The following is a 20583-nucleotide window of genomic DNA, read 5'->3' as shown; positions in this document are numbered from 1 at the left end:
AGTTGAATGAAAAATAAAAATTTTAAATTAGGAACATAACAATGAAATTTAACACTCACCCTTCAGCTCAGTATTGCTGACCGCATACATGTTAATAGCCATGATCTGTAGTAAATGATTAGTTGAGAGTCTTGGAGGTGATGAGCGCAGCAACACACAGAATTCCTGCATCATGGTCACACAGCACTCACGAAATCCATCTAGCCCAACACGTGAAAACAGCATCCCATGGCAGTGAAGGTAGCTTGTGAGGAATCGCTTCATAAGCTGTGAAGTGAAACAATAATGAAACTGGTCATTTCTACACTAACACCGAAGACTCAGCACTAATACATCAGTGCTGTGTATTAGTACTAATGTACAGCTATAGTACTAATACATGTACTAATACTAGTAAATAAAGTTTTAATACATTATGGGGCCTGTGGCTGAGTGGACAGCGCTTGGGACTCGTAATCCTATGGAGCGGGGTTCGATTCCCGGCGATGGCAGAAACAAATAGGCAGAGTTTCTTTCACCCTGATGCCCGTTACCTAGCAGTAAATAGGTATCTGGGAGTTAGACAGCTGTTACGGGCTGCTTCCTAGGGGTGTGTGTGTGTGTGTGTGAACTCAAGTCATCCATATCTTCAACTCAACTGCAAGTCCAGCTTCCACAGATGTCTCATCATCCTGCCTCTTTTTAATTTGTAAAATAGGCTTTCTTTGTCCACTTTATCTAATCCCCTTAAAATCTTGTATGTAGTTATCATATCTTCTCTATTTCATCTCTCCTTAAAGGTGAGTTCTCCCAACCTGTCCTTACAGCTAAGACCTCTTAATTCTACTATTAACAGTTGCAATCTTTTGAACTTCCTCCCTTACCCACCTTTATTACTGTATACTTATTTGGATTGAATTGCTGCAGTAATTTACCTACCCACCCCTGAAGGTGACAGTACCACTGTGACTCAGGTCACGACCACCTCTCACATACACTACCAACTTTTGAAAATGACACAATGAAACACAAGGGATAAATGAGAGGGAGCAGAGAGGGAGGGTGGGAACAGCAGAATACCTTGCTCAGAAAGTGGGTTTCTACAAGCTCAAAGCATGTTTTCTTGAGCTACATTCTGCTGCTCAATGAAAGTAGCTTCCTACAGATGCTCAAATATAAAAGAAAAAGTAGGGGGGCAGGATTTACCTTTAAGTGAGTGTAGAATGCATTTATAAATGCAGTCATGGCATTTATCACATAATACAACCAAGCAAGAACTTAAATGAAATCTACAATGCAGTACAGTATATAGTTTACAAACCTGCTCAAGTGGAATTTTTTTAAGTTCATTTTCCTCGTCTTTGCCCTCACCGTCGGTAGACTGGGAGAGAGTGCGTCTGTGTGTAGCACCACTGTCTGGTCGAATCCAAATTTCCTGTCTTAATCCCTCACAATGGTGAGCACGTCCCATATTTGTTTGCATGCCTTCGGTACGGGGTTCATTATGCTGTGCTGATATATACTGTCAAGTAACAATAAACTATGTAAATACAGTACAGTAGTAGGAAATAGCACATAATTAAAATATCATAATTAAAAAACCAGCATTGAATGTAATGAAACGCCATTTTCTGGGTGAGTCCCAGAATCTCCAATAGTCTCCGGAGGCTTCCCGGAGCTATCCATGCTGATATGGATATACAGTATTAGCTTTCTGGCATCAATGCGCATGGAGTTCTTGCCTACCGGGGACCACGCACCAGAAACTGGCCTCCTCAGAGAGGCAAAAGGAGGAATGGCCTATAGAAACCCCAGTGTGGTTGGGAGCATGCTATGTCTGCTATCAACCGGGTCTGGCACCCAGAAAGGCAGGTGCCCCAAAACACCCCCCTATTCTGTGAAATATTGCTATCGAAAGCTGAACGAGTGGACAGTAACTCCCAAATGAAAATTAGCAAATGAGCATGATGTCATTACACTGCTGCACCCCTGACTGCACAACCCCTCCTCTCCATGAGAGGGGAAAGGGGGGGATCCTCCGGGACTCACCCAGAAAATAGTTTCATTACATTCAACGCAGGTTTTCTGGGGGAGCCCAGTCGGCACCCCAGAGTTAACTATCCAAAGACAAGGAAAAACAGGGACTTACCCAGGCAGCGGTCAGTTCTCGCTCCTCAATGTGAAGGAAAGACATCTGGCTGCAACCGCCGAGCCAATGCAACGCAGGCCCTACTAGGTCCAGGGACACTGACAAGGTAGTGAGCAGCCAGGACCCTGTTCAACCTCCAAAAACCCACGTTACCAAAAACCCAATATGTCAACCCAAGACGTGTAGCCAAAGACGGCAGCCAAAGCAGCAAGCTTAAAAACGTCTGGGCATGAGGATAGAACGCAGGCTGGCTAGATTTAATAACCCTGCAGATGACCTGGGAGACTAGAACCCAGGAACAGGGAAGGAGGGAAACCGGGTCAACTCAAAGCGCATCCCCAGCCACCAAAGCCGTGGTACACAAATAACTATGGAGAGTCGCAACCAGACACAACACATGATGCACCCCTGGCCTGACCAAGCATCAACAACCCCAGGACCCCTCTGGAAAGCATTGGTCACAACGCCCCAGCCCAAAGACGATGCGTCCGTGAACACATCGAGTGAGGGTTCGGGTAGGCGCCAAGGCACTGAACCCCCCCCCCCCAAAATGAAGAGGAACCTGGCGACGCAGCAATCGATGCAAAGCCCCCGGAAGACAAACCCAGCGGTCGCGAGAAATGCGGAAGGGACATCCCCGAAGGAACCAGAACAGCCAACGAAGCCATACCCGACCCAGCAGGTAGACCATCATGGCAAAGTTCAGGCTTCCACACAAACTCTTGAGCAACCACTGTGTAACCCAGGATCCCCTCAGGAACAGACGAAGGTGGGAACACAGGTGAAGCAGAGCCGCCGGAGGAAGAGACAAGGAAGCGGTCCGAGAGTCCCACACAAGATCCAGCCAAGACCGAACCTGAGAGGGAACCAGATGAGACTTCCACCAGTTCACGAAGAACCCGAACCTGGCGAGCTGGGAAAGGACCAAATCCCTGGTGAGCAGACATGCAGACTGGCTGGGAGCCCAAACCAGCCAGTCATCGAGGTAGGCCCGAATCCGAAAACCTAACAGAAACAGGCGGGCCACCACAACCCGAGTAAGGCTTATGAAAATGCAAGGCGCCAGATTCAAGTCGAATGGAAGGCAACTAAAGCGATAACCCTGACGCCCCACAACCGAGCCAGTTCCTGAACCTTGGATGAAACGGGACGTGCCAATACGCATCCTTGAGGTCCAGGGACACCGTCCAAAAGTCCGGCTCCAACAGAAGACAGTGAAGTACAGCTCCAACTGGGACAGAGTAGTTATCTGAAAGGAGGGGGCAATAAAGCCACGAGTTCAGACGGGACAAGTCCAGAATGAACCAGAGGTCCGCGCAGTCCCGTTTCGGGACCAAAAACAGGTGGGGAAACTATCCTGAGAGACGAGGTTGTTTTGGCCACGCCCAAGCAAACCCACTCCGAGATGACTCGACAGAGCACAGAAGAGGCCTGCACTCCAGCCTCGAAACCCCCAAAGGAGGAGGAGCCACCTAACACCACCACAGGCTTCATGAAACGATCCGAAAGGCCCACAAATCATGGGACCAGGTGCGAGCAAACAGAGAGAACCTCTCCCCCATTGCTCCGTCAATGGGACGAACCGCAAAAGGGCTGACACACCTTACGAGAACCTAAGTGGCACACAAGGCGATCCCCGTGCCAACCAGAAAAAGACCATTGCCACCCAAGACGAGTCAACAGTACACGGCACCACACGACGGTTCTGGAGCAACCCCGAAGAGAAAGATCAGACAACCCTATCAGAGACCGAAGAACCCTTCGCAGTGATAGGAAAACCGGAAGAACTGCCAGGAAACAACACACTGTCGTCAAGACAAAGCACACAGGTGGGAGACCAACAACGAAGCCACCAGTGCCCATACAAGTGATGAGAAACTCGAGACAAAAACTCAAGACGCGAAGACTCGAGGGAAAAAACGAATCAGCCTCGTACAGGGCTGGACCGATCCGCAAAAATGGCGGAGCCGCGGGAAGACACGCAGGATCGAAAACCGAGTAAAGCGGCGCCCACAACCAAGGCTGGCAAAGAACCAAAAGGAACCTGGAACCCAATCCCGGTGAGCCGGAAAGAACCAACCAGGCGAGCTGACATGCCCTGTCTGGGAAGAATCCCCCCCCGGATCCCATAAGGACCAACAAGGCAAACACCGAAGAGCCAGGGCCCAGGCAGAGGCCAACAATTAAAACAAGCACCACGAACTAAAGCGCGATAAATGAAGCAAAAAACAACGACCCCGCAACCCAAAGGAGCAGCGCAACCAGCCACAGCAGGGAAGAACGACGCACGCATCTCCGAGGTATACATGAGGAGAACTACGAAGGACGTGTACTGCAGGAAAACAAAAACGTACGTCCTGGAAAAGGAACAAAGAAAAGCTGTAGCCAAGACCGGAATTCTAACTACCCCTGTCCCAAGAAAAGGAACCAGTAGGGCAGGATCGGATGACCGGAGGTCCACAACCACCCGCAAATATTGCAACACAGAAGACTGCAGTGAGATACAATGAAAAAGTGAAAGAACTCAGTACCAAAACACTGGGGAAGTCCAAAATCAGGGAACTGAACATGGACAGAGGCCTTACCCCAGCACTGAACATCAGTATAGCCCATAAGCACCAACCAAGATACACAGCCATGTGTAGCATAAAGGGAGGAAATGGAAATAGGCAAGGAAAAGACCCAAAATACGGACCAAGTAGCAGCCGGTAACGCAATGTACACGACCAACCACATTGTGTGTTGTGGTCGGTCGCACATACACAGAGGGACACCATGGATATAAGGGTGCAGCCAGGCACTGAAGATAGGCAAGGTAGGAGTGTCCAGAGATCAGAGACTGATTCAATGAATGAGGACACAGAAAGCACAGACCGAGGGAACGAAGGAGTGTCCAAATATCGAGAAAAGACCCAGGCATCGAGAAACTAAACAAAAAGCACCGAAATTCGGGGCTGCGTCCCACATTGCAACTAAGAACAAGACATATGGACAAAGTAAAATCACTGTAAGACACACGCAAAGTGACCAAGCAAAACACACAGCACCTAACACCTCACCAAAAAGCGAGAACCAGCACCTGGTGGACAGAGTCGCCAGACAGTACAATCTCACCTGCAGAACAGAGACACTACCATGTCACAACACAGCTGAGCAGTGCAATGTAACAGGAACATCCCTAGTGGGGAATGTCCAGGTGTGTGTGCCCAGTAGGAGAAGATGAGGAGCATGCAGTACAGAGGTGGAGGAGGTGCACTCAAAGCCGCCCCACACTCGCAAGCCGAGAAAAGAACTAGATCACTCCAAACATAACATCCAGAACACAGAGTAGCCAGGGGGTTATGACCGGAGACAAGAGGAGCGAGAACAGTGTAGAATCAGCGAGAAAGGATGCGGAACACCAACACATGTGTACACCGCCCAAAACAAAACAAACCCCCCACCCAACCCCTAGCACCAGAGGACCGCACCGCACACCCATCTGCCAGGGAGGGTGCCAGCAAGACGCATGGAATGAATAATAGGAAAGGTGAGACAGGAAGGAGAGACAAAGTGAAGACTAAATAATGTGAAAACAGAATCAAAAGAAGACAAGAAGCACGGAAGAGGACCAACGAGTCCGAAAAAGGACTAGAGGGAAGCCTCACCGGAAGTCAACAGACGTTCCAATAATATTGGAAGTATCAAAGAGTTCCGCGAACCAAGGAGAACCGTGAGAACCAAGCGCAAATGCACGGAAGCACATATGGCCCAAAGAGACCCCTGACCAAGGGACATGCAGGGATATTGATACAAAGGGAACATGTACGTGACATAATAGTGAAAAGGAGAGGAAAGGGGGAGAAAAGCACCCCAGGAATGACGGAATTGACGAACCCGAAGGGACATGGAACCGAACCCAGGGAGGGGTAGACCCGAAACCAACACGAACGCAGAGGGGGAAAGGAAAAATCCAACGCTGAGGAACTGCAAGCCCTGCTCCAAGGGTACAAAAACCCAAGTGGGGCAAACGGGGCCTAGGACCCCCAGGCAACCCCTCCCCAACCCTGGAAACCTCTACTGCAGGACCCAGGGCCGAGTTGTTCCCCAAAAGCCCCAGCCTCACAAGTAAAAGCCAGGGCAGCCGTACAAAATACTAAGGAAGAGAGCCCACTGGTCAGACCCATACGGCACAACTGGAGGAACAGGCTCGAATGCCTCTGCCGCCATCCCGGAAGAGGAAAACCCCCGAGACTGCCCGAGCCTTAACCCAACCAGACCCTGCCCCAACCCTGAAACCCACCGATGGGTTGGAGCCGGAAGCAAGAGGAAGGAAGTATGCACAACAGAAGGGGAAGGACTAGGAGGAACGGACGGAACCAGAGCCGAAGCGACTTCCACCCCCAAGTCCAGACCCCGATAACGAAAACGGGAGTCTGGGGGCATCTGGGGCCGCAACCAGCCTAGTGCGTTGCAGCAACCGATACCTAACCCCAGGTCCAGACTCATGGAATTCAATATTTATAAAGAAATGCAAAGTGCCGGTAGCACAGGCACTCAGTATAGTGTGGAGGAAGAGCTTGGACACGGGGGAGATACCAGATGCACTTAAAGTAGCAGACATAGCCCCTCTACACAAGGGAGGGAGCAAAGCATTGGCAAAAAATTATAGACCAGTTGCACTAACATCGCACATCATAAAAGTATTTGAGAGAGTGATTAGGAGTCAGGTCACCAATTTCATGGAGACCAATGACATTCACAACCCAGGCCAACATGGATTTCGAGCGGGAAGATCGTGCCTCTCACAGCTACTTGAACACTACGACAAAGTCACTGAAGCATTAGAAGAGAAACAGAATGCTGATGTGATATACACGGACTTCGCAAAGGCTTTCGATAAATGTGACCATGGCGTGATAGCACACAAAATGAAGTCAATGGGAATAACCAGTAAAGTAGGACGCTGGATACTCAGTTTTCTGTCAAACAGGACTCAGCGAGTAACTGTCAACCATATAAAATCTAGTCCAAGTGCAGTGAAAAGCTCTGTACCTCAGGGTACAGTCCTTGCACCGCTGCTTTTCCTTATTCTCATATCAGATATAGACAAAAATACAAGTCACAGCTTCGTATCATCCTTTGCAGATGACACAAAAATCAGTAAGAAAATTACCTCGGCTGAGGACATTGAAAAACTTCAAGCTGATATTAATAAAGTTTTCGACTGGGCATCAGAAAATAACATGATGTTTAACAGTGATAAATTCCAGGTACTCAGGTACGGTAAAAATGAGGACCTTAAACATAATACAGAGTACAAAACACAATCAAATGTACCCATAGTAGGAAAACAGCATGTAAAGGATTTGGGAATAATAATGTCTGACGACCTAACGTTTAAGGAGCATAACCAAGCAAATATTGCGACAGCCAGAAAACTGATAGGATGGATTACGAGAACTTTCAAATCCAGGGATCCCATCACAATGGTTGTACTCTTCAAGTCACTTGTGTTGTCCCGTCTTGAGTACTGTTCAGTACTCACTTCCCCATTCAGAGCAGGAGAGATTGCTGAAATAGAGGGAATACAGAGAACGTATACGGCACGCATAGATGCAATAAAGCACCTAAATTATTGGGATAGTCTCAAAGCCCTCCAAATGTACTCACTAGAAAGAAGACGAGAGATATCAAATAATATACACCTGGAAGATACTGGAGGGCCAAGTACCAAATCTACACAGTAAAATAACAACGTACTGGAGTAAACGATATGGAAGAAAATGTAGAATAGAACCAGTGAAGAGCAGAGGTGCCATCTGCACAATCAGAGAACACTGTATAAACATCAGAGGTCCGCGGTTGTTCAACGTCCTCCCAGCAAGCATAAGAAATATTGCCGGAACAACCGTGGACATTTTCAAGAGGAAACTAGATTTATTCCTCCAAGGAGTGCCGGACCAACCGGGCTGTGGTGGGTATGTGGGCCTGCGGGCCGTTCCAAGCAACAGCCTGGTGGACCAAACTCTCACAAGTCAAGCCTGGCCTCGGGCCGGGCTTGGGGAGTAGAAGAACTCCCAGAACCCCATCAACAAGGTATCAACCAGGTATCAACCTAGCATGCAACACCGCAGCTGCCTGCACCCGCATATCATGATCAGTGGCTTGAGTGAACAAGAGCACATACAGACAACGACGTGTTTTGACGTCAAAAGAATGATGTCAAAAAGAATCACCGACCCAACAGGCGGCATGGCGGAGGCACAACCGGTGAGTGTCACCCTGAGACAAGGGGACAGAGCAACCTTCAAACTCGCAAAACGCAAGGGGGACTCAGGGGATCACATCCATCAGACCACGTAGCCCCCGTGGGGTTTCCCAGGGCCCTTAGCCTTGGTTACACGCTAAGGGAACCCCAGGAAGGGTACTGCGAACTGACGCCCAAGTCTACCAAACAAACTTCTAACAGCTGAATCCCTGGGACGTGTCTACTCACTGGGGTCAAGCGGGGAGTACCACCAAAATAGAAAATAAATATATATATAAAAATCCGAGAACAACAAAGGGGGACCACAAAGGCAGACCCCCTCCAGGCAAAAAACAAAAACAAAAGAAAAACCCCACAAGAGGACAACGCACCTAGGTGGAACAGAGCCGGCCGCTGTTATTGGTGAAAACTAGCTGTGCAGTATCCCGCGCCCCTACCAGTGACGAAATCTACCTCCCTACCCAGAGACAAACAAGGGCAACAAAACCCCAGCTGACTCCAAGGGCGGCCAAGTACCGAGCAGTAAAGGACACAGCGAAGGTAAATCCCAAGATGACTTGTGGAAGGTGGCCCCCAAGCCCCAAGGGCAGTACTTACAGGGCACCTAGGGAAGAGAGCCTTAGGTGCATGCAGCCCGAGTACCGTGGAATATTTCTCCTGGCTCACACACCACATAGCACAGAACTGAAACAAAACCGAAACCAGAGGCACCCGACCGGCCAGTAACCACATCAGCCAAGAACTGCCGGTTGGATCGCTGGCGCAGAGGGTCAGGGGTTCCCTCTTCCCCCTTCCGGGAAGGAGGGGTTGCACAAACGGCAGCACTGTGACATGATGACGTCATGCTAGTTTGATAATTTTGTTTGGGGAGTTCTGTCCACTCGTTTGGCTTTCGGTAGCAATATTTTCATCAGAATATGGGTTTGTTTTGGGGCGCCTACCTTTCTGGGTGCCTATCTCGGTCGATGGCAGACATAGAATGCTCCCAACCACAGGGGGGGTTTCTAGAGGCCATTGCTCCTCGTGCTTCTCTGAGGGGGAAGGGGGGGGGGGTCAGGTTCTGGCTCGTGGTCCCTGGTAGGCAAGAACTCCAAGCACTTTGACTAATGCCAGAAAGTTATATATATCCATTCAACCTGGATAGCTCTGGGGAGCTGACGGGGCTCCCCCCCAAAAAAGACAGCAGATATACAAACCTCAAGCAACTCGGAACCATTATTCACATCAGGAGCTTGAGAAAACACACACTGACCCTGACCCCATGAGGCAAATAACTGGACAACAATTAAAACAAGGTGTGAAAAGGCTGAAAAGACACACCAACCAACACTAAAATCACTATCAAATTACAGTATCAACCCAAATGAGGCTGGGATCATTTCAGACACATAGTCAAATGCTTGGAGCAGAAACATTTGACAAGTCCAATAGAGCTTAGGGCGAGGCTATAAGGAACTGCAGAAACTCTGCTGTAGCCTCAGCAGAGGCTACAGATGTTAAAACCATCGCGCGCCGGGCATGCGGCCTGCCAACTTAGAGGTCACGCCCCTGGCGTGCGGGCAAGCGTGCGGTGACACTGAAATGTGTATACCTGTTTCAGTTTTCTCACATTAATTCTCGTGCTACGCCGTTCGTTTTGGTATCATTGTGTTCGCAATAGAATTCCCTACAGGTGTATATGCATATAATGTCCAAAAGCCTAGCGTGACTCCCAACAGCAAAGCCTAAAGTCGGCAAAAGTTACCTGTGAGCGCACAAAGTCAGTAAAATGTGTTTACTTGTTTCAGTTTTCTCACCTTAATTCTCATGCTACGTCGTTCGTTTTGGCATCAATGTGTTCGCAATTAAACTCCCTGCAGGTGTATATGCATACATATAATGTACAAAAGCTCGGTGTGATTCCCTGCAGGAAAGTCTAAAGTTACCCGTAAACTAGCACCAATTGGCACACCACACCCTAATGTGTACTGTATACTTGTTCAATTTAATTACTGTACAGTACATCAATTTTCATGTTACGTCTTTCATTTTGGTATCAAATTGTTCGCAATATAACGGCGCATATTTTAAAACTAGTCCCATAATAATAGAGCACTAACTGGAATTTTAACAAATATTTTAATTTTATACGCACATCATCACAAAATTATGTATATCTTTCCAGTGTTTTGACAAATTTTTGTGTTACATCTTTCATTTTGGTATCAAATTGTTCGCAATGTAAAGTCGCGCATTTTAAAACTAGTCCCAAAATAATAGCACAATAAATAGAACTTTAACAAATATTTTAAAATTTTGATCAAAAATGTATTTATAATTTAAATCTTTCAAATGTTCTGACATCAGGTTTCGTGTTACATCTTTCATTTTGGTATCAAATTGTGCGCACTCTAAGGGTACTTATTTTGAAACTACTGTATGCCGAAGTCGATTGGATAAAAAATGAATTTTATACAAATATTTTTATATTGGATGTGAGCGCTGCCCACGGCTAGGGCTCGAGAGAAAAAAAATGGACGTGAGCGTCGTCCACGGCCATCGATACTGTTAAGCTGGTGTCACCAGCCAGAAAAGTGAAGTGGAAGACTAGCTGAAACCTTAGGGATCCTGGATTGCCATCTATTGCCAGTCAGGCATATCAGGATTAGAATAGTTTATCTGGTAGCAACAATCAATTTGCATTCTTTCCTTTGTCATCCCTTATTTTTCTTCAGGTAATCTATTACAGTATTTTGTTGTGCATGTTTTCAGTTTTTTTTCAAGTTTCATCACTGATTTCTGATCTGTTGTCTTTGCTTCCGATAGGCAAAGCTTGGGTCTCGGATGCTTAGTGTTTGACTAATGCTTTGTATCCCTCCCAGAAAAGAATATTAAACATAATAACAATATGTTATTATGTTATTAATATTAAAAATATAAATAACATATATACATAACAATATTACAAAAATATATACATATCAGGTCTTCTTATAGTTACCTTTTTTCTTATGTCATCAAACATTGAAACAAGAGAGTCACGTGCTGACATAAAAGGGTTGGAGGCAGTCAGCGAGCGTATATAATAATATACGACATCCAGGGGTCGTTTCTGTTAAAATAAACAAAACTATTACAAACATTAAAATAAAACAATGAAAGTACAAACAGTAATTGACAACATTAAGATAGTCAATTAATACTGTACACTAGGAACTATCAGGCATACTAAATAACACATGAACACCCCCTGCAGACTGTCAGGTCTCCAGGTGGTGGTCATGGTCATTTCTGTAGAAGGGTAGAGTTTATTTAAAAGGGAAGGAATGTTAGGATGGAAGGTGTTTTGTAGGATTAAATACTACCTAGTTTAGGTTCATAATATTAAGCATAGATGTGCCTTTGTTCTGTAAGTACTGTATATAATTGATACACAAAACCTATACGGGTGTTTGTTTTGTTGTTGTTGCTGCTGTAGAATAAACCCTTAACACTAAAGCGTGTTTCCCTGCCTGCCAAAACGTAACATAAACACCAAACAATTATTATGGACTCTTTTACAACTAGCTCATGTTTTTGTATTTCTGCCATGCACTTTTCCAGTCCTTTATTAACCTCTTCTATTTGAGATGTCCATGCATTTTCCTTAGCATATCCTTGCCTAACTCCATGTTTGCACTAGTCTGTAGAGTTACTTTGAGTTGTTCACCACACAAGTTTATTTTCCCGTTAATTTCTTCAAATTCGCCCCTCTTCATTTTCCATATCTCATTTTCTTCCACTAGTTCTTTGATTTGTGCTGCCTGTGTTCTTACCTTATCTATCACGCTGGTAATGTCCTTATTCTACTGAAAAATACTCCCTTTTAAATTACGAAAATCATTATTGAGCCCTTCATTTTCTTATTCTAATTTAATAACTTTTCCTTCATAATTCTTCATAATTCTTCATCAAGTCTTCAATAATCACTAACCTGGAGGAAAACTACCTTTAAGTTTTGTAGCCAGCCTATGGTCTGTCCAAGGGCAAACCACAGGCTGGCTAGAATTTATGACACTCACTCACAATTCCTCTACTGATTTTGTAGGCTTGTTTTTATGTACCAATTCACAGACTTCCTGATCCCTATCACCTTGTAGAAAAAAAAAATATTCTTCATTCTTACTCAACATTTTGCTTCATTGAGTTTCAGTTTCTCTCTGTTTTCCTCTGAAAGATCTCATCTTAATGACCATAATTTCCCATCCTCATCACTTTGCAATTTTCTAACTTTCCTCAGTACTTCTTCTATCTGTTTAGCTCTATATAGAGTAATCTTTAAAAATCGATCTTTTCCTTTTCTGTATTTACCAATTCTTCTGTACTCAAAGACTTACTTTGGCTGTTTGGTCCACTACCTTTGGACCGGAGAAACGTTACGGGTGGAGTACCATAGGGTTCGGTTCTTGCACCAGTAATGCTCATTGTCTACATAAACAACCTACCAGAAGGAACACAGAATTATATGAACATGTTTGCCAATGATGCTAAGATACTAGGGAAGATGAGAAATTTAGACAATTACCATGCCCTTCAAGAAGACCTGGACATAAGTGTATGGAGCACTACTTGGCAAAGTGGAATTTAATGTGAATAAATGTCATGTTATGGAATGTGGAATAGGAAAAAATAGACCACACACAACCTAAAAATTATGTGAAAAGATTTAAAAATTCTGATAAAGAAAGAGATCTAGGTTGTGATTCTAGATAGAGAACTATCACCTGAGGATCACATAAAGAACATTGTGCAAGGAGCCTAGCATATTTCTAAAATATATTAATCATTAGATTATATTAATTTGTTCTTGTTGCTGGGCATCATGTGCTATTCTATGATGCCCAGAGCTTGGAAAACTAAATCAATAAATCTTGAGCAGGTTTTTAGGTCTGACTTCCCTGAGCAAAATCCAAGGAAGAAGCCAGTGTGCCAGAGCACGAATGCTCAACAATCACAAACTGAACTCTGTCATGATGCCCAATAAAGGAAAGAAAGGCATGATCATGGTTGTAAAATAAAATACAAATAAAATCCACCCATTCTACCAAGGCACAGCCTAGGGGTAACAATGAACTGTGCCTACAGCAGACTGATGAAGGAACAAATGAACATGCCCAATGCACAACTACAAATACATATAATCATTGGTGAAGTACCAGGGAAGGCCAGTGAATGAGGTGATGTCGATAAGAGCTAAACTACTACTGTATACACCAGCACCGAGCTAAAATATGAGGTCAGAGAGAAACACACACAAAGACTAATAACAAACATGTGAAGCTGATATATACTACTATCAGAGCCAGATCATAACACAAAAAACAGCCCACTGCACACAATAACAATGCTTTAAATGAAAACACAAATCCAACTAACTGTAAACAAAAAACTGGTCCCCCAGATTGCTGACAACACACTGGACAACATTTATGGATTAAATTATGTGAGCTGAATTGGGTCAGTGGACTCTTGAACAGGAAAAGTGGTAATTGGTTTAACGACTATGAGGCTTACTGGTTATTAATGAGGCCCCCCTTGTTAAGAAATCAGCAGTGTTGCCAAGCAAGGTATTGAAAGAGTTTCAATTTTTTATGGATTGACCTCTTACACTCAATTCTAGGCTCGATGGATTATTTCTCCAATGACTCCATCAGCACAATATGACCCTGAAGGTATGTTGAAAATTATCCTGAAGCATCGTGCTGTATAATGACCCCTGCCTATCTGCACAATCTGATGATGATGAATATAGTGGAATCTTACTAGAGAAAATAGACAAATGAAAGTTCTTAGTAAATACATAATTGCACAATGCATATATGGTATTGCAAAACTTCCATGGGTATTATTTGTGACCAACAATACTGTACTATTATGGGATTATCAAAGCATTTATTGAAATTTAAGACAAGCTACCCTTTGATTTCAAATGCTTATAGAATGTATGCAGGAAGCTCATGACCCACTAACATTAAGGATATTCACTGCACCAATGCACTCACTCCCACCATCCATAGCACTGTATAGATCTCTCTTTATTTTCCTACTTTCCAAAACTTTTTTAGTCATGCACTGTACCTTAAAATGCCTATGATGCTGAAGTTCTAAATTTGCCAAATTTATGTGATTATGCTTGTGAATCATATTTTAGAATAACACATACCTATAAGTAAGTCAATATGAAGGACCAACATTTTGTCATTACAGCATAAGACTATCTTTATTGTTGATGAATTGAATGCAATATTATTTGAGTCAGACTGTGAGGCTCTAACTCATAATAAATAATTATTATGATATATAAAATACAGTAGTAACATATATTTTATAAATATGGTGAATTAATTTTTACACAATACTGTAATATAAACAGTTTTCAAAATTCACTACACATCATGGCCAATAAGCTCATTAACCTATAGACTTGAGGTTGACCTTACAAATTCTGAGTCACTATAGCATACCTTACCTGATTTACAGCAATAATTGCTAACTGGTTGAAGGGTCGACCATTCCTTGGGTGCACTTGAAGAGCCATCTGATACCACCTAAATAAAAACATCCAGTTATTTTTTAATTTCTGTACAGGGGTACAGAAATTACCCCTTTATTGTACTGCTATTGTACCCCTTTAAAACGGGTACAATAGCAGTAACATGATCTTAATTTCACAAAGAACATTTCCTACTTTTCCAATGTCTTACTAACCCTACTGTTTTTATGTGCCAATATATTTAACCAACAAAAGACTTACACTTCAAGTGTTTTCTAATTTCCCAAGTGTAAAGATTGAGAATTCTAAAAAAAAAAAAAACAGCGTTAAATGTAATGAAACACCATTTTCTGGGTGAGCCCTGGTGGCTCCCTGGAGTTATCAGGCTGATATGCGATATATTACTCTAGGGCATTAGTCAATAGAGTTCAGCCTACCGGGGCACCACAAGCCAGAACCTGGCCCCCTCAGAGAAGCAAGGGAGCAATGGCCTGTGGAAACCCCCCATGGTTGGGGGTATCACTTATCTGCCATCAACCGGGGTTAGGCACCCAGAAAAGTAGGCATAACAAAACAAACCCCACTAGGTAAGAAAATTGCAACCGAAAACCAAACAGGGAGGCAGAACTCCCCCAACTCTCAAGGAAACAAGAAAACATCACATCACCGCCGCTGTATCACACATCCGCACAGCCCCCCCCCCCTCGAAGGGGGAGCCCCGGACCCCCGCGCCAGCTGCTCCAACCAACCTCCCCAGTTCGGAGGCTGAGCATCAAAAGCAAACCCTACTGCCGACCAAAGGGAGGAAGGGTTCCAGGGAGACTATAGAATGCTTATAGAATGTATGCAGGAAGCTACATGGCCCAATAACATTAACCACTTAACTGCACCAACCGAGTATTCTCGGTCGGCGGGAAACTGCGCCAACCGAGAAAACTCTATTATTTTTCGGTACCAATTCTAAATATGTACGAGGTTGGTTGTGTACAAAATGGACTCTTAGGACCTCCAGTGAGAGGCAGCCATCTTGGGAAAAAATCCCAGAATGCCCTAAGGATGCTGGCTGGGTTAGTACTGAATGAGCAACCATGGGTGGCGCACACGCCTCTGGCTTCCAAACACTTGTCCGACGCGGTGTTGAAAGATAACGCTCTGTCTGTGAAATTCAAACCTTATTGTTTGAAGAACATAAGGGTCATAATATTGGTGAAGCTAGGCGCAATAAGGACCTAACACAAAGGTCGGATGCAAGTGATACAGCACCTATGAGGACGATACAGCGAGCATATCCCGGTTGTAGCTCTGAGCGTCACCCTTGCAATCCTATGCTATCTCCAATTTATTTAGATGATACATAGATGAATCGTTTTCTGCGTTCAGTGATGATGAATCTGATACAAGTAGCATAGATGAACAGTGTTAGCGGCTTTCATGGTGTTTTTTTCGATAGATATTTTCAAGAATACCTGAATCTCTTCCTAACTGACGGACACTCTTTGAGGCTAGCGGAATCTCTTTCTGACTGACGGACACTCTTTGAGGCAAGCTGAATCTTTTCCTGTGTGAGACCATACAAAGCGATCTTTTCAAGACTACCTTACAAATTGATCTTTTCCTATAATCTTTTCAATACTACCTTATGCTTTACAAGCTTGGCTACATACAACCTACAAGTACTAAAGCCAAGGGTGTATGTGAGTGCGTTATTTGCAAGCACACAGAATGAAGAAACAGGAAGCAAAAATTTATCTGTACCTGGTGCACTGAGAGCGAAGTCGCTCTGTGTACCATGGACTACTTCGTTGATTATTACTCACTTCCAAAGTACTGAGTGTGTAATACAGTGTGTTACTGTGTAAATTGTGTGTGAAACTGTACATATTGTAATTTTAGTGAATTTTTAACAGGTAATATTGCAACAATAAACATTTATTGTGGACACATTACTGACACATGTATCACAGTTCCATGGAACATTATGAACATTCTACTGTATACATATTGTAAAGGACACAAATATGCATCATATACGATAAAAAAACAAATAAAACCGCATTGGAAATACATAAAACAAATAATTGAAAATATATTTGTGGCAACACCCGGTGCTTGAATGGCCCGCGCGACCGTGTCTGGGCGATTCACGCACGGGCGACCAGGCCCTGATGACGTCACAGCGCACCTTGTCCACGTCCCCACAGCCAAAGTAAGTGGAATTTGGTATTTATTTTTACATAGACATGATCAGGAAAGGGAATTTATCATTTTACGAAGAAAAAAGAATTTTTTGAAAAACTTTATTTCATGTGCACCGGGGGAATTTCACAATAAACTCGGCGCAGCACGGTAGTTAAAGATATTCACTGCACCAATGCACTCATTCCCACCATTCATAGCACTGTATAGATCTCTCTTTATTTTCCTACTTTTCAAAACCTTTTTAGTCATGCACTGTACCGTAAAATGTCTATGATGCTGAAGTTCCGGGGCTCACCCAGAAAATGGCGTTTCATTAAATTCAATGCTGGTTTTCTGTGAGGGGGGACCCTTAGCTCCCTGCAACTACATAACCCAAGATAAGTAAAAGAGGGACTTACCCGGGAAGTGGCCACCACGTGCTCCTCAACTCGAAGTCAAGACAACTGGCTGCAACCCCATGACCCAAAGCCACACACAAACGCCCAGGACCAGGAATGTTTACCAAATAATGGGCAGCCAGGAACCTTTTCGACCTCCAAAATTCCCGTGCCCAAATGTCAGTCCTAGACATATTGCCGAAGACAGCAGCCAAAGCAGTAAACTTACGAACGTCATGGGCATGAGGATAGACTGCAGGCTGGCTAGACTTAATAACCCTGTAGACAACCTGGGAGACCCGAGCCCTGGAACAGGAAACGAGGGAAACCAGATCAACCCAAAGCACGTCCCTGGCCACAGAGGTCAAGGCACGAAAATAATGGCAAAGAGCCGCAACCGGACACAACACATGATGCAACCCCAGCCTGACCAACCAAGCATCAATGACCCAAAGGGCCCTCTGGAAAGCCGCTGTCTCATTCTTCGGCAAAAAAGGAGATGGCTGCAACCAAACAAATTGACCACCAGGACCGGAAGAGCAGTAAACCCCTGCACCGGAGGAGAGCATAAAACTTGCCAACCCGACCCCAGAGGCCAAAGCCAACAGAAACAGAGCCTTGGAAGACAATCTTGAACTGAAGGGGCCACCACAAACCGATGAGAAGAGAGAAGAGAGCACCCGTTCCAAGGACCAGGACGGCTCAGGTGGTGCATGAGCAGGCCGGAGATGAAACAAAGCACGATTCCGCATCACTGGGGCTGAAGAGTAACAGTCCTATGAAACAGTCGGCTGTACCCAGTTTTGCATTCCCCCAACACTATTCCCTCTCCTCTAACTAGGGGGAAATTCTGAAGGGCGAAACTTGGGACATAAAACAGCTCCTTCACCAAGTTAAGGCATGAAGTTTTCCCTGATCCTCCATTAGGGGTGAGCGGGATACAGACTCCATTTCTGGGATGAATACTATCTTTTGTTACTTTTCACACTCGACACTTTAGAAACAAAAAGGGAACAAAAACCTAGTAACTTTGTATTCTTTTCCCCCATTTTTTCTGTGTCAAGTGTTAGGAGGTATTGATGATGAATGTAAGGCCATCACCTAGGTTAAGATGGAAATCAACATGTCAAGGACGAAAAGGACATGTGAAATCTCACCAAGCCTATCCTTGACCTTGAGGACGAAACGACCAGCGGACCCTCAAATCAAACCAGCACGAAAGGAGGCCCTTAACCCCTGAACTGCGTAACGCACCTGCAGGCCCTCGTCTGGTTTGCGCAACGCGCCTCCAGGTATTTGTATTTTTCATGTTCCATTCAAAACTGGCGCGCGGTGACCAGGGTACGAAATGGATGCCTTGGGGCCCCAGTGATCGTCCGCCATCTTGAAAAATATTCCCAGCATGCCCTGTGGCCGTGGGGAGCCTCAGTTTCAAAGCAGCAACCATGTCTGATGCATCGTCTACGAGCTCCCGCTCCACGGTGACCCGCAGTCATGGAAAACGACTCTCTGAGGAGGAGATACACGACATTTTGTATGATGATGGTGCTATGGATGATGACCTAGACTATGATCCTATGATCCAGATTAAGACCTTACACAGAGGTCTGATACGAGTGAAGGAGAGACTGTGGTGGATGATGTGGCGAGCGTGTACGGCACACGCGCTTCGCCCAGCCTGCCTGGCCGCCCTGGGTCAACACCGTTATCATCACCACCACCATGTATGTTCCCAGACGCAAGTTTATTTAGTGACAGTACAAATGATGAATCGTTCTCGGGCTTCAGTGACATAGGCTCCAATACAAGTAGTGTGGACTACCCGAGTACGAGCAGCGAGGGTGTTACCAGGCAGGGTTTTCCTGCCTCAGCAACACGTCATGGCAGGCAGCAGAGTGTCTCACAGCAACTGGACAATGACGACAGTGGCCCCTCAACATCAGGTGTTTGTGGTAGGCCTACAGTACGTAAATCTGCCTTATCGCCTAGCATACCCGCACGCAGCTCCAGGGAGCCGGTCGGCCGAGCGGACAGCACACTGGACTTGTGATCCTGTGGTCCCGGGTTCGATCCCGGGCGCCGGCGAGAAACAATGGGCAGAGTTTCTTTCACCCTGTGCCCCTGTTACCTAGCAGTAAATTAGGTACCTGGGTGTTAGTCAGCTGTCACGGGCTGCTTCCTGGGGGTGGAGGCCTGAACGAGGACCGGGCTGCAGGGACACTAAAGCCCCGAAATCATTTCAAGATAACCTCAAGATAACCAGACAACGAAGCCATGTTTTTGGTGCTCGTGGCGGTGTTGGCACCAACACCAAACCCCCGAGTGTACTTGTGTGGGAGGATTGCGCCACATTTGTCCCTCACATACCAACGTTTGATGCTACTGATTTTGGTGTTACACCATTAATCCCATATACTGGTGATGATATGATAGAAATGGAATATTTCCAAGCGTATTTCGACAACGAATTCATGACGCATCTTGTGACTGAGACAAACAGGTACGGTCACAGCCTCATAGACGCCGGCATTTTACCTGCCTCACGTGATGGAAGGACACGACAGTTGACGAAATGTACGTGTTTCTGGCACTCAGCATCATGATGAGGCACTCCAAGAAAGCTGTCATCCAGGATTATTGGAACAAAGACAGCCTAGTTCCATCTCCCGTGTTCAACCGGTATATGTCGCGTGATAGGTTCCTCTTGATTCTCAGGTGCATGCATTTCGAGAATAATGCAAATGAGGACAGAAACGACAGACTGTGGAAGGTACAGAAGGTGTTCAGTGACATGAGAGGGAAGTTCAGGGATTATTTTGTACCTGGACCGAATGTGGTTATCAACGAATTGCTAGTACTGTTCAAGGGGCAACTGGCATTCAAGCAGTACATCCCATCAGAGCGGCACCGTTTTGGACTGAAGTTTATCGTGCTGTGCGACTGTGAGACTGGTATCGTCTTGGACATGATATTGTATTCTGGTACAGACATCGACATACTAGCTCAAGATGAACACGGGTTCTCCGGCAGTGTTGTAAAAACCCTGATGGAACCATTGCTGAACAAGGGGCATATCCTATTCACCGACAACTATTACACCAGCCCCTTGTTGACCAGA

General features: G+C 45.2%; 1 protein-coding gene across 1 annotated transcript in view; it reads right to left on the bottom strand.

Moving 5' to 3' along the window:
- LOC123762414 (telomerase-binding protein EST1A) overlaps positions 1–20583 on the bottom strand; it is a 47739-nt gene that overhangs the window by 14775 nt on the left and 12381 nt on the right. Inside the window, exons 3-6 of the mRNA XM_045748928.2 lie at positions 14866–14944; positions 11359–11469; positions 1301–1501; positions 60–267 (exon numbers count right to left, since the gene is read on the bottom strand). Of these exons, the coding sequence (XP_045604884.2) occupies positions 60–267; positions 1301–1501; positions 11359–11469; positions 14866–14944 (599 nt within the window). The remainder of the gene's footprint in view (positions 1–59; positions 268–1300; positions 1502–11358; positions 11470–14865; positions 14945–20583) is intronic.

Source organism: Procambarus clarkii, chromosome 2 (assembly GCF_040958095.1).
Source record: "Procambarus clarkii isolate CNS0578487 chromosome 2, FALCON_Pclarkii_2.0, whole genome shotgun sequence".
Taxonomy (NCBI): domain Eukaryota; kingdom Metazoa; phylum Arthropoda; class Malacostraca; order Decapoda; family Cambaridae; genus Procambarus; species Procambarus clarkii.
Note: the sequence above shows the minus strand (reverse complement) of the source record. Positions and strands in the feature narration are given on the sequence as shown.